This window comes from Telopea speciosissima, chromosome 10 (genome assembly GCF_018873765.1).
Source record: "Telopea speciosissima isolate NSW1024214 ecotype Mountain lineage chromosome 10, Tspe_v1, whole genome shotgun sequence".
Lineage (NCBI taxonomy): Eukaryota > Viridiplantae > Streptophyta > Magnoliopsida > Proteales > Proteaceae > Telopea > Telopea speciosissima.
The window spans coordinates 4,412,808-4,428,849 of record NC_057925.1 but is presented as its reverse complement, the minus strand read 5'-3'; the positions used below and the strand labels follow the sequence as shown (position 1 = coordinate 4,428,849).

Genomic DNA, 16,042 nt, shown 5'->3' with positions numbered 1-16,042 from the left:
TTGATTGACATTATCTGAAAAAGACTAAATGATCAAAGTAAAATTACCTTGACCTCCTCCATAAACTAGATTTCATATTTCGAAAACGATGAATTGGGACTTTAAAAACAAGCAAATTATCACATACTCTTTCTAGTGGTTTTTCAAATAAATCTTAACTAATTTTATAGAATTTTCATTGATATGCGTAAAAACAGCCCACCAATAGGTGATTGACACATGACAAGAGATTAAGTCAAAAAGGAAAATTAGGGTTAAAGCCACAGTGGTTTATTGGGATTCAAACTATGTTACTGGTTGTATTAATTAATATTAACTAATTGTATAGAATTTTCATCAAACCCTCGCGTCATTGTAGAATAATTCTTACTTAGATAGTAAATTATGTAATATTACTTACGAAGCAAGCGGTATAGGGGAGTGCACCAATGAGGTGCAAGATAACTATTTTGTACATGGGAGGTCAATGACGTAATTTCATGAAAGGAGAAGAGAGGTAGAGAGAGTGTGCCAACGTAACCTTCCCTGTGGCTCAAAGAACCTTCTCCCAACGAGTTTATAGTTTTTAAATTATACTTTTGAAGCTTGCATTCAAAATGAATCAGGACAAGGAAAAGTTGTAAAACGGAATTAAAAAAAACCCGTAAAAATTACTAAATGCAACAGTCGTTGGAAAGGAGAGTTATATCTATTTTTTCCCCCGAGTTTTAGATAATTATTCTCAAAATAGAAATGCTTATCCAATTAATTATTCATAGGAAATCAGGGTAATTTTTTGAAGAATTAATCAATCACCAACTAATTAATTTTGTCTTTTCTAATGGGATTGCACAAGTGATGCACCTACATGCATGTTACTTCCCAACATCTCTAATCTATAGAGTAAAAATTGTAAAAAAAAAAAAAAAGAAAAAGAAAAAAAGGATGTAGATTGAATGCAACCCAAGATGGAGTGAATTAGATTTTCATAATTTTAAACATGATATAACAAATACTTATACTCACACAGTGGTAAACACGTAAAAATATAAGAGAAGCATATTGAGTGTCATAAAAGATATTCATAAGTACTTGTAGTGTAGTGAGTGCAAGGGAGAGATAGAGATAAGACAATAATATACACATGAGATTTATAGTAATTCGAATTCACCAATCCTACGTCCACCACCCAAGCCACACAAGTCAAGGATTTCCACTATCAAGGATCACTTTCTAAATGGCAGAAATCAAGCTATACATCTCTCATTCACAATCCTTCGGATTGAGCATTCGGATCACATAGATCAAGAATTTCTTCATCTTGCAACAAAACACGTACATGTACATGAAGTACAATCTGAGCTATACAAGCTCAGACGACAAAATGACTTCTTACAAGCTTGAAACTATACCAATTAAGCTCATAATGATCTCACAAGATCACAACCTTTCTAAAGATGATATTTTCGTTCAAGTGCAGTTCTATATAATTCAAGTGACTTAAACCTTAATATATGCAACAAACTAGCTGTTAGAGTCCTGTTAGAGTCAAGAGTTTATTACCTAAAAAATGTTAAGTATTAAAACCATTTTGGTCTTCAAGAATTAATTTTATTGTTCTAGAAAAATTAGCTGTTAGGGCTCATCAACAATAATGATGATGTTTAGAATTCCACCTAGTTAGTTAGAGTCCAAGTGATGTCATTAATATTACCAGGTTAGACTATTTCACTCCTATTGCCGATAGAGATATTCATCTCCAAATGTCGAGGTTTTGTATCATGTGGACAGATGATATGACTATTTTAACCATTAGGAGGGGAGGTGATTGTTCAAATAAGCCATATGCTATCACAATCATAGATTCATCATCTTTTGAACTTTCACTTATATATTCCCAAAAGTCTAGTTGTTTCTAAAATTATCGAGTATTTCAATCTTTCTCTACTAATTTTATACATAAATTGTGGCGAATATGAACAATATGTCCACAAAATTTTGATTCCAACTAAACATCCATATTGAACTAAACTTAGGCCCATAGGGAAATACTTTATCATAACAGATAACCTATGAGTCAAGTATTTTCCAATCTAAGATAATTAAAATTATATATATTAAGAGAAAGAAAAAAGAGAACAAAAGAAGAGAGTGAAAAGGACCATTCTTTGCATTACTTTTCAGGCCACTCACTAAGGCACCATTTTATCCTTTTTCCTTCTTTTTCTAAAGCAATCTTGCTATGCTTTAATGCCTTCTGCATGATCATTACACTTAGAGAATATGAAGAAAAACTACAATATGAATAGATGCATCAAAGATATAGTGCGAATAAAATGTATTTATTCTTCCATGGAACCCACTTGATTCTTGGGGCACTCATACCTCAACCCACATATAATGTATTTATCAACATGTGTTTAATATTTGTCCCAACCATCTATACAAATTTTTATACAAATGTAATTCTAAAGTGTAGCTCAATTGGGAAGGGACCATACCTCATTTAAAGGTTTACTAAAAATACTAAAATGCCATCAAATGTAGATAAATATAAAATACAAAATGACATCTTTTATAATTTTAGCTACTTCCTCTACTCATTTTAAGTTAAAAATTTTACCAATGAGATACTTACCTGGTCTTCTATCATATGAACTAACTCATGTGCTGCTACGTGACAAATAGTAACACATTATATTTCACTAGGCATAGTGACGGGAAAGAAATTTATTTTTTAATAATTAAATGATAACAAATAAAATAAATTATGCTGGTGTTTTGTGTATTTAATTGGTTATGGCAATCCATCCCTCTATTTGTCATGATCCTCCATTTATTAGGTGGTGTTTGAATTAGGAAAGCCCTCAAACCCATAAAGTCCTATGACCTCAGTCGAGATATTCCTCGATTGGAATAATGAAGAATTTAATAGAATAGACCAAGATATCTAGTGCACTAACCATTGGTGGGAATCTATTATCTTTGAGATTGACATAATATACCAAAGTTTTTATGCCCAAGAAATCGACGCAACTTCACCCACATTACCTCAGTTACAAGTAAAGGGAAGGAAAGCGAAATAAAATCAATTTAAAAAAGAAAATAGAAATTTTCTCTTATCTAACTATCTTAAACTTTTACTACATATGATAATTATTTTTGCCAAATAAAATCTTTATTTTCCTTCTTAAAATCAAGGAATTCAGTCGCAAAAATATAGTAAAATTTAATAACTAGATTTAGAATGCTTGGGAATCAATTAAAATAATATTAGGAAAAAAATTACAATAATTTCTATTAGTTAGATAATAATTACGAAAGTTTCTATTTTAGTTATAATTTGATTTTACTTCCCTTGCAATGAAATGGAGCCATAAGGATTTCAATTTAACTTCTTTTATTTGTTAGACAGACCCATTACATAATAATTGTGAAAGTTTCTATTTTAGTTATAATTTGATTTCACTTCTCTTCCTTATATTTTCCTTGCCACGAAATGGAACCATAAGGATTTTAGTTTAACTTCATTTATCAAATAATGAACTATAAATCCAAAATTCAACAATATGTATATTGTTATGTTTCCTGTGGTGTGGTCTATAGCATACAAGAGGTGCTTAGCGTCATATGAATCCGAATATTGGTTTTTGTATTTGTATAGGTAGGCATAAAGGGAGTTGAACTCATGAGACCTCTTAATTGTGAGGTGTTGATCTTTGCTAATTGACCTATCCCCTTAGGTTAAATTTGTGGACCTTCATGGTTAGAATCGTCAGATTTCTGATACAGTTTTTTGTTCAATAGAAGTTATAGTGCTCTAATTGACAAATCTATAATCTTTTTTTTTTTTTTTCCATATAAACTACGTGCTACCATATTTGACCTTTGTTAATCCTTTTTTCAATATTAACTTAAAATGCTTTGTCTACTTTATGAGTCAATTTTAAATAAAGACAGTTTTCCTACAAATGATGTTAAAGATAGAATTTCCTTAATAGACACTTAGATCTCCTAGGTGGCATGTTAGATGAGGCTGAAATTTTATGGACAGTAAACCCTAAGGTCCCCCTTGCTCGTATACCAATTTTATGATCAATTAGAGTTGGCCAAATGGTAAAATAAGAAATTAAACAAGAAAATCCTGAGACTACCACGAGGATAGGAAAGAGTTTAAAATGAAATCAGATGGGAAGGTCAGTGATTGAAATTTGATACTAAGGTTTGAAACATCATCATCAATTCTCTTCAGACAATTTCCTTAGGTTTTCAATATCATTCTTCTACGTGACAAAAATAGATGTGCCCATTAAGGAGAAATTTTTTGACTTATTGCAATTTGGAAAGAAATTTTGGCCACAAAAAAAGTGAGAAAATGGTTTAATCTTGAAACCAAATGAACCGGTCGAATCATGTTCAAAGTGGACCAATCCATTTTTGACAAATGTAAAGCTTCTCTTCTAGTCTCTTCCATGCAATTGAATCAAGGTACAACCCTTCTCAACATCTATGATTTCACCTTCAAAGCGTAAAGACGAAGGCATGAAAGAAACACTGGTCCTAACATCAATCCACATGTACATACACACTTAATATTTCCACATCCATTAGTCGCATCTTTATGGGATAAAGACATGTAAGAAGGGATTTGAAAACTTTGCATCTCCCCAATAGTCTATGTCAACTAACCTTTGATCTTAGCTTCAAGAGGATAAAGTTTTTGAAAGAAAAAAACAAAAGAAATATTTAAAAAAAAACTAAAAACCCACTTGATGCCCACCACTATGACTATGCCCTCCTTTTTTTTCTATGTGGTGGAGGACCCCTCTCTATGAGATGGTGATGTTAAAAAATTGTCTCTTCATGTCAAGTTTTAATCCAATCATGATGGTTGATTTTGTATAAATCGATATCTTCATCGCCGTCCACTTGGCACCTTTTCATTGGTTGATTTGTTATTGATTGATTTGATGTTGTAATTTTATAATCTTTCTAGGCTCTTCTTTATAATTCTAGTTATGGAAATTGAATTGATTCGATCCTTTTGTTTTGTTCTTTTGGGTCTCTTTTATTGTACTGAGAGGCCCGAAATTAGTGGTCTTTAAGCGATGATACATGTAAGATGGTGCCAAGATCCATAAATGTTTGGTTGAAAAGCTTCCAAATGCTATTGATCATGGCCGTTGGTGAAACTGTTAAATCGGATGGCTCAGGAAAGTCTACATTTGGACCATTAATTAGTTAGGTTAGGTATATATGACAAGATCAAGGCAATGGTTGGCTTGGTAGGTTTCTAAGGTGGAACCATTTTGGTTTGGAATTCGGATCTCATCGACCCGACCCTCTTTTTGGTGAGGGGTTTAGGTAAGCTTTGTATGGTTGAAAGTAAAAGAAAGTAAAGTGAAGTTAAATTATTTTTGAAAAAAAAAAAAGAAAATTTATAATCATGATTGTGTAATCTACTTAAATTCATAACATTTTTAGTAAATATAATTTAAAATATAAAAAATTTATTTTACTTTTAAAATTAGAGAAGTTTTATTTTTAAAAGTAAAGTGAAATTTAATAGTTAAATTTGGTATGTTTGGGGGTTAATCAAACTATCAAGTGAGAGGTGATGATTACAAAAAAATTTATTTTAATATTTGATTTGATTTCACTTTCTTTCCTTTCTTTTTTTTTTTTGTTTTTTTCCCATGCGCAAAGATTATGACCTTCCTATCTGATCTGGAAATTGCTAACAAGTTTGTGTTCTATGACCAAATGGGATACCCGAATCAATCCGGTAATCCAGTAACCAAAATGACTGGATCAACTAGCTAATATGATTGTTTTTATTTAGGATCCTCGCATAAAACATAGAATCTTTATTTATTTATGGGAAGGGATTTATTTCCAAGTTACGTAGCCCCTGCGATAATGTGGGGCCAATGGGAACGCACGTGCATGGGCATCCAAGGGGAAGGAGGCATGGTGATCATTTCATTGCCTCATGTGAGAGGGTATGCACTGTGGAATGTTACTAGGCAACATTCTTTTTCCTTTTATTTATTTAGGCAAAGTCTCTCTAAGCAAGCAGCATAGGCTATTGCAACGCTCTCTATCTCTATCTCTCTCATTCTAATACTCTCTCTCCTCTCCATCCCTATTGATGAACCCTACATTCTCCATTTGCGAGCTCTGTTGGGTTTTATGTCTTGTATTCTGTGGTGATCCACATAATTATTATTGGGTTTATATATGTTTGGATCGGGTTTGTAGTCTATTATATGTACGAGGGTTAAATTATAATTATGTGAAAATTAGGTTTTTAAGGTTTCCTTCTTTGTGGGAAAAACCCTAAACATGATATCACATTGTGAGGTAGAGATTAATGAAAATTTTTGATTCTCTTGTGTGGGTATAGACATTCATGTTAAACCACGTTAAATTCCTCATATTGTGTATAATTGTTTGCTTAATTTCTTCCTCGTAATTACACTAGACCTTACTTTAGAGATCCGAATGGTTCAACCAAATTCCAACCATTAGACCAAAGTCCACGACATTGATTTACAGATCATCTTAATGATTTAAGATACCCACGTAAGGTGTCATGATCTCCAACTAGGATGCATGAAACATGGTTTACACAAAGAGAAAAACCAAAGTTACAAAAGTTCCATGGGAAGCAGAGAGAGAGAGAGAGAGAGAGAGAGAGAGATTTGGTTTTTATATATTTGTGATGTGGCGATTGAGAACGATTGGAAGTTAATTGGGCTTAAAAGTGACCGACCATAATAGAAAAAGGAGCACTAAGCCATGAAGAAAGATAAAAAAAAAAAGCCCAAATTGACATAATTGAATAAATCCATAATAATAAAAGACGTTTGAGACATAAACCAAATACTTCACATACACCAGTTTTTAGTTATAAATGGCACCAGAGAGAAACATTATTAGATAATTAAAGTTCTATTTGGGAGACAAAGACTACGACATTTGAGGTCCCCCCCCATCGTATATTAATTTTGTGGACCCTATGGTAGGTGTATCTTCCTTTTGACTAACCCTTCTCACAAGCTGTAGCATTTCATATTTGTTGGTGGTAGTGGTGGTGGTGGTGGTGGTGATGGTGGTAGTAGGAAGAAATATACATCCATCAGATCAACACGTCGGATCGGAGCCATAACAAAAGTGAGTCTTCATAGAGCAATTGTCACTGCTTATGGACCCGTGATCTATCCATGATCAAGATGAGTGGATCAAGGTCCGAACTGACCGATGTAATTAGATTGGATAAATATCAATGGCTATGATTAAGTACGTGTACACGTAGAAGATAGAATGGAGGAATTCCCTTCGACTCTGTTTCATTGCAGGAGAAATTAATGCAAATATTTCTCTAGGAAATGAAATATATTTTACGGGAAAAGTCATTTTTTGTGTTTGATGATTAAGGAAAATACAAATATTTCTTTAAGAAGTAAAATATATTTTATAAGTGATACAAATACCCTTCACTTCCCACATTTCCCTTGCAACCATTCGAATTTCCCAATTTCATCTTTGTCTCAAATCCAGCCCAGCCCAGCCCATCTTGAAAATAGCTTATATTGGCACCAAGATTGAAATGGGCTATCATGGGCCCCCAAATAAAACCCCACTACGTACTAATGAGAAGGATGATGAGATGTTTAAGAAATTGATTACCATAAATTGTCTTACTCAATTGGGTAGCCTTCATTATGGTCTGGACCAAAAGATGTAAGATCAATCTTGGCCAGATCTTACTTTTGTGGTACAATCATAATATAAAAGGGTCGTAATCTGGTGCATAGTCCAGCTTTTCCCTAGAGGATGGATTTGAGTTGATCCTAACCTTGACTATTTCGTGCACAAATTGGCTACCCTCAAACTGGACCTGGCTCTTGTCCAGCCGTGGCGGGAGTTGGATCGTCCAGCTCCGCTAAACGATAGGAAAAACAGGGATGAGATGGTCATTTCACAGATAGTCCCACAATAAAGTGAAGAGATTTCCCAAAGCCAATAACCACTTCAAACAAACAACTAGACATTTGTAGTGTTGATATCTGTGGTGCCTAGCTCCTTTGCTCTTTGCAATCTACTGAGAATGGCTATGGCCTCGGACTCTTGTCCGCTCCCTATAAAACTAAAATCAAGAATTGTAAAATCAAAATCGTTTTTGTAATCACAAATAAATGCCCAACCAGCTTCCTTAGAATTCGTTATAAAACTCCCATCACATATAATCGTGAAAACATTGAGACAGTGAAGGTGGTGAAGAAGAAATAGATGCATCCATATGATCATACCGAAACTCCCACACATTTAAATCTGTGATTGGAAGAAGGATTAATACACTGATTTCTAGAATTCCAAAGAAAATAACAAGAAATATCAACGATTGAAAGAAAGTTACCCTATTCCCTTTTAGACCAATCAAAATCTCTAAAGAAATTCTTAAGGAAATTTTGAAATGGCATGTGGCTCAAATTCATTTTGAAAAAGGACATGAGATGAAAACATGCCAAATAGATTCTCAATTCTTTGCAAATGAGCAAAAGAGAAAATTATGATGCACAATAATAGCTAGAGGAATCCGTAAAATAAGACTAAAATATAAGTGGAAATTAAAACTTGGAGAAGAGTAGCCAAACTATGTCCAACTTTCCAACTAATAAGTTCTCTTAATCGCGGAATAATATGGGAAATATGTTTGCCCTTGATAAAAGCAGATTGGTAAAGAGAGATGATCTCCGCTAAAATATTTTGAAACCTAGTAGTCAATAATTTAGACATAATCTTATAAGCAACAATACAAAAACTAATTGGTGGAAAATCCCAAAGAAGAAAAGCCTTATCCTTCTTTAGAAGTGTCACAAATGCTTGTGCTGTTTTTGGAAATAACAAAATAGAAACGAAATGTCCATTTTTCATGGTGTTTGCAACCTATTTATTTCTACTCAGAGAAGGTGAAAATGAGGGAGAATGGAAAAGAAAAAAAAATTCATTTTTATTACCCATTTTTTTTTTTGTTTGATCTAGTTTTTTGGATTATTGTACAAGAATCAACGGATTCCGTCTATATACACACACACACATATGCATGCACGCACGCACGCACAAAGATACTGATAGTATACTAGTAGTAGTCTATACTAACAATATCAGACAGTTTTTCCCTCAAACATACTGATATTATACCTTATTTTGACACTTTTATCCTCTGTCATCAACCAAATATCAATATCAATATAGATCAGATATCAATACAAATACAGGTGATCCAATACCGATACCTAAAACCTTGATTCCTCTCCCCACTGCCAAAACCCCACAAGGAGAACTAACCTTCTATTATTTGAAGAGTAGAGCAACAGGATGGGTTTATCTTTGACCTAAAACTCTTCTTGATTTGCATTGCAAGTACCCCAATTTTGATAATTTGACATCGGAAATGACTTTTGTTTCCTAATTTTGTACCCGACAGGGCAACGGTGAGGTTGAGACTCTGAAACATCATCCATTAATGCATCATAACAGCCAACCTGCGTGAGGAGAGGACCCACCAAGGAAGACATTATTGAGAGACCCCATTCACCCTACCAACCAATCTAATAACACAAATTAAGTTCTTGATGATGGCTACCCAACAACAACTTCCAGCTTTCCCTCAACTAACTGTTCCTAAAAGTCCAACTGAAATCCTACAAGACTGTACCCTAACCTAGACATAAATGGAATTCAACTTGACCCTTATCAACAACAAGCATCCTTGTCAAAAGGTTTACAAAAAAAGAAATAAATAAATAAAAAGTTTATGGGCCCTGATTGGGTCAGAACTCAGAACTAGGGTACCTTACGACCAATCTGTTCAAGAGTGGATCATTTAATATTTAATAAAAAAAAGAAAAGTAGTTTTCTGGCCGAGAGTGTAGCTTATGCAAGCACTCTTATATGTCTATTTTTCCTCAAAATAAGGGGATGAATCTATCTTTTCAAAATGGGGAGAAGAGCGATAGACTCATGAGAGATTATGTGAAATAACATATATTTTAGCACCAATATGTGTTCTTTTTCTCATAGTTTTTTAATTGTGTCATCACCGACTAATATATCAGAAACCATTTAGTTGAGTTAAAGACTCAATCGAATCGAGGCCATCACTGTTTCTGGCCGGAACCTCCATATCCATCGTGTTGGTACTTACTAGTTAAATCCTCGTGCAGCTTCACTTCAGAACATCATATTCACATTTCCAGACATGTAGGTTTGTATTTCAAAGGTATTCCACCATGGGAATGACAGAGCTTAGATGTTAGCCATGAAAAAGGAGTACCAGATGAAGCCCCATAAGGTTGGCCATCCTTAATTCAACTCAATGAGCTTGAGCTTACCAGACCACAAATATAATGGGCTAGTCTCAGGTACAATTGAGTACCCAATTATCCTTGACTTCAGTAAAACCCATTCAACCTGCCCAATTACCATCCAAACCTCTGTAAAACACCTGAATTTATCAAATCATTAGGCAGCTCCTCCACATAGAGAGGGGGCAGATTATCAAGGACAAGGTTTGCTTCTCTTTATTTCTCTAATTAAAACCAGGGAAAAAGAACGCTAATCGGTCGCGTAGCGTGCAGTGTGTACCTGCGGACAGACATAGCCGCGTGCAAAATGAGCGACACTTTTTTACATACGGTTTCATTACATTGTCCTTTTTCTTCCATGGCAACATGGAAGGACATTTGGGGAAACAGACATTCGGATTCACTAATCAGATAATCTCAGAACAACCAAAAAATATGTTGAAAAATCTCTCAAAATTAGGTTATTTTAATGGCTTGTCAAATTTCGAAAGTGGATCCTCTGCATGTACGTTTATCTACACACACGTCTGGTGTCAATATCGGTCCCTTTTGCTTCCATATATACCCTTCACCCTTAAAATGGAAGAAAATGGAACAGGTGTTGGCACATAACATGTAAGTGCAGAGGAACTCTCCATATTTCTACACAAGAAGCTGGCCAATTTGTGAAGATTCTTTAGTGAAGGGGATCCACTAGTAAGGATTCAGATTGAGGATCAATAAACCATTTTCCTCCTGGCAGACTCGGGACAGGGCCGAGAAAAACCACAAAATATCCACTGGCTGCACTTGAGCATGCCACCCACTGCTAAGACACCTGCTTCAACTGTCTATACCACCGAATCTCCATTCCAACCTTGCTATCAGAGAAGATAAAGATCTCATAGATATCAAAACCGGATGGTCGGACCGCCAACCCCCTTTTTCTGTCCGGTCTAAACATGGTTCTAAAGTATCAGTGACACGGTTCGGATAAGGGGTAAATTGGTCAAAAAACTTATTTTTAAAGGAGAATCAGGAGCAACTTTGTCCGATCCTTGCTGATACCAATCTGATACCGTATCGTTTACCAAGTTGATCGATACCCGTTCCGATACCATGCACTAAACATGGGTCTCATCTCTCAAGGCCCCAAGCTACCCCAGAACTGGAAAATAAAATCAGTGGAAAGAAACACTGAAACAGCCTCTTTTCCAGTTTGTTAGGTCCGGAAGGGTTTTAAAGACCCTGAATGATAATATAAAAAAATGTGTTGACCACAGTTCATTAAGAACATTACTGCCACTGGATGCCATGTGCTCTATCCTGTCTCTGCTAATTTCTGATTATGGTCTCAACCAATACGCTGAGTTACATGAGTTCTCACATATATAGGGCGGACTTCGGCGCAACGGTAAAGGTCTTACCCCTGCTTTGCAGAGAGGGTGTTTCTCAACTAGAAACCTGCGACCACTAGGTCACAATGGCAGAAACCTCGTGCAATGAATACGCCCTTTTTACATGAGCTCATATACCACATAATTTCCCACTAATTAGAAGCCCAGCATCTGGGGTGACATTTTTCTTAGCTGCTCCAACTTTTCCCAACTATTGAACTGCAATAATCATTAGGAGAATTTGTATTTTACATAGATCTGCTTTGAGCATAGAGGGTACATATTTTCAGATGACACATACCATTAAAGCTAAAATCAGGGAAACATTCCTTCAAGAAACTCGTCAAAATTTTCATCATCGTCGGTCTTATGATCATCTGTCGAAGTTGGAGCCTTTTTCCCTGATACCACCACTTCAAATATGTAAGCTTAATTGACTGATAGAAAACAGAAAGAAGACCAGAAAAAGGCATCTATGGATCTACATTCTAGAAATCCACTTAGAATGGTAAATTTGTAAACTGTTTTTAAAAAGTGATTGTGTAACCACCAATCAATGCAACTATAAGAAAAGGTTGAGTTCGTTACTCCAAACTCATCTTTACACAAAACTAGGTTGTATTTTCGAACCCATTCTTTAACTAGAGACAACATAAAGACCACAAAAAACATGGCACCAGAAACTTCGCTACAAGGTATGAAGATTAGTCAGAAGAATATTACATATTATACTAAGATCAGGACCAACTCAGAACAAACAACACATGAATTGAAAACATGTCTTAATTTGAAAATCAGCTTCAGCTTGGTGTTTAAAATGGCCAACTATGCAAATCAGCACAAAAAGAAAACGAGACCAATAAAATACTGCAGCATAATAGTCAAGAAATGTATGGATGTGCTCATGATTTCGAAGCATGAAACACCTTATTATGCAATATGTAAATATATATCAACTTGATGCAAAGATTTGAATCTTTTTTACTAAATCTAGTGATGCATGACACCATAAAAAAAAAAAAAAAAGAACTGTTTTGAGCACTTTAGGACCCCAAAACTTGTTGAAATGGTGACGATTATGGTTGTTTTTTTTATGTTATATGATTTAATCCAACTCAAATTGAACAGAAAAACAAGTTTCCAAAACCTTCAGCTGCTCTCAGTTCCGTATCTCACTCACAGTATCTGTTTTGCAGGTTTAAAGTAGGCGTATCAAGTGTATCTTAACTGTATTGGACTGTATCAGACAATATTGGTCCCACATCGGTTGATACAAACCTTTTTGAAAATTAAGTATCATATCGGTAAGTATCATATTGATACACCGATACGTGTCTGCCAATATGATATGATAGTTACCGATACTTAAAACCTTTGTCAACCAACCTTGTGACAGTAACAGAATCGAACTAACCAATATCTGCACTGGAAAAGAAAAGAGGCGAGGAGAAATGATGGGAGACAAAGAAGCAGATAGAAAAACATTCATAAAACACCCCCTATTGTAATAGTTTTAACACTCCCCCTCAAATTGGAGCATATGTATCACCCATGCCCAGCTTGGAATACCCTTGAAGAAAGGCAGCCTGAATCACTACATCCCCATACAAAATGACAATCGACTTCAATATGCTAGGTCCGTTCATAAAAAACAAGAATGCAGCAATAAAAATAGCATCCTGATTATCACAATACATATCAATAGGCTTCTTAATTGGAACACCAAACTCTTGAAGAGGTGACTTTAACCACAATAACATGTTCTAGTATGAGCCATAACAGTACTCGGCTTCAGCACTAGAACTAGCCACTATAGTATATTTCTTACTCCTCCAAGTAACTAAATTACCACAAAAAATGTATAATAACCAACAATTAACCTTCTATTACTTTTTGCTCCAGCCCAATCAACATCAGAATAACCAATAATGTCAATATATTATGAGCATTTTAAATAAGACCTTTTCCTAGAGCACCCTCATGATATCTCAGTAATATGACGGACTGCCTCCCAATGAGCTTGCTTAGGCTTCCATGAACTGACCGATAACACTAAAAACAAAGGATATATAAAGTCTTGTGACAATGCGATAAATGAGTTTACCAACCAATCTTCTATACTACTACCGTTCACAAACTCCTTATCCTAACAAGATCGCAGTTTGAGATGAGGATCCATGGGGATATCTACAGGTTTAAAACCTAGCATATCAGTCTTTGAAAAAAAAATCTAGGACAATATTCCCTGAGACAGACAAAAAACTTCTAATTGCAAACTTCAATTCCCAGATAATATCTGAGAGTACTCAAATCCTTCATTTGAAAATGATGTTGTAAACCTCTAAATAACTACCAGAGATGACTATGTCATCAACATAAACAACCAAGACTATCACCTTAGAATCTTGGCGATGAACAAACACACAATAATCAGAGTAGCACTATGTAAACCCATTACTAGTAACAACTTTGCTAAATTTGTCAAACCAAGATCTCGAGGACTGCTTCAGGTCATAATTGGCTTTGTAAAGCTTACACATTTTTTTGTGCATTCTCCCCCTAAGCAACATACCCAGGAGGTTGACATATAAATTTCTTCAAGTACGTCACCATACAATAAGGCATTCTTGATATCAACTTGAAATAAAGGCAAGTCAAGATAACAGTTAGAGAAAATGTAAGAGGGATGAATGCAGGAATAGGAGAACTAAATGACGCAACTTCTGATACACGACCCTCGTCAGAAAAATACGAAATATTTTTAAAGGTAACATCCACACTGACAAATTGTCGGCGAGAAATAGGATTATAGCATTGGTAAACTTTTTGAGTATATAAGTACCTAAGAAAAATACCTTTAATTACACGAGGAGACAATTTATCAATGTTAGGGAAAAGATCATAAATAAAACAAGGGCAACAAAAAATCCAAGGTGGTAAATAAAATAACGGAGAACTAGGAAAAATAACTGAAACGAGTGATTGATTTTGAAAATTAGAAGAGGGTATATGAGAATACATATAGTTAAAATGACGTCCCCAATAAATTTTATGGACTTTCACATGAAATGATAATGATTGAAGAATCTCAAATAAATGTCAATTTTTTTGTTCAGTGACACCATATTGTTGAGGGCAAGGTTCTAAGACTCGGGTCTCGGTGGCATCCCAGCCAAGCCAGAAACCGAGTCGAGCCGAGATCTCGGCGAGTTGGTGCAAATTTTTTTTTTTTTTACTCGGATCCCCAACTTGGTGGGTTTTACACATATTTTGGGTCTGAAACTTGATATCCAACCTATTTCAGGCCATTTAACCACAATGGGCCAAAAAACAAGTCCAAATATGAGTTTTACTTTGGACCACAGGTTGGTAGGCCGTCAGTCGTACTAAAAGTCTAAAACAACCTACTCTACATATAATTTAGTAAAACTTAGCAAATTAGTAATCAAAACATTCTAATTAGTATATATCAATCAAAACATTTAAATAAAAAGTACATTACATCAATGTTCACTGAATTTGTTACATAAAATTTGATTGAGCAACTAATTCATCCCCATATTGATCCACAAAGAATTCCCATGTCATGGAATTGCTGTAGTGTTGCACATAGAGTGACACAGCTGCCATATAAGTCTTCTGATCAACATATACCAATCTCCCTATCTTAGGGTACATGGGAGGCTGTTGGTATGAGGTGTAAGATCCACTGCTACTGTCATATTGAGTTTGAGGCATGTATGGCTGGTTTGGGACTGGGAATATGTACCCAAAACCTGACCCAGAGCTTTGACTGTCATACTCAGCTGCTGACTGCCCATACTGACCATAGGCATTATAATCAGAACCGGTGCTCTCCTGGCCATAGTCATAGCCATGATGATGCTGAGATGATTGCCATGACTGATGCTCACTAGTAGTATCTATACTCATGCTTCCGAAACTTGCAAGCATGGTGTTCATACTGCTGTCATCACCCTAAGCATCTAACTGATGTGAGTGTTGGCGACCCTTCTTTCTTTTGTATGTGGCCACCATGGTCTTGATCTTGAGTGGCATGCGTAAACTGAGACTCACTGGTGAAACGCACAGGGTCCCCCTGCGTTCCCACCTCATACTGGTACTGCTCGCGCATCCCCTCATGACGATCATCATAATAACCGCCACTCTGCATGCCACCACCACCACTACTAGCACCACCACCACCACCATCACCATCACCATCATCACCATCACCACTGTCATCACCACCACCATCATCATCATCAGCAGGACTTCCTACAGCGGGCTCAAAAGGTTTCGGTGACTCTGCAT

At 35.4% G+C, this 16,042-nt stretch overlaps 1 protein-coding gene across 2 annotated transcripts in view; it reads right to left on the bottom strand.

Moving 5' to 3' along the window:
- Window positions 1-10,384: 10,384 nt before the first annotated feature.
- Window positions 10,385-16,042, bottom strand: part of LOC122644252 (protein FRA10AC1) — a 92,892-nt gene continuing 87,234 nt past the window's right edge. Inside the window, exons 11-12 of one of the 2 annotated variants that reach the window (XM_043837890.1) lie at window positions 12,030-12,129; window positions 10,385-10,479 (exon numbers count right to left, since the gene is read on the bottom strand). In XM_043837890.1, coding sequence (XP_043693825.1) covers window positions 12,044-12,129 — 86 coding nt within the window. In that variant the 3' untranslated portion in view covers window positions 10,385-10,479; window positions 12,030-12,043. Of the gene's footprint in view, window positions 10,480-11,930; window positions 12,130-16,042 lie in introns of those variants that run through there. The other variant, XM_043837889.1, reaches the window with a different exon arrangement.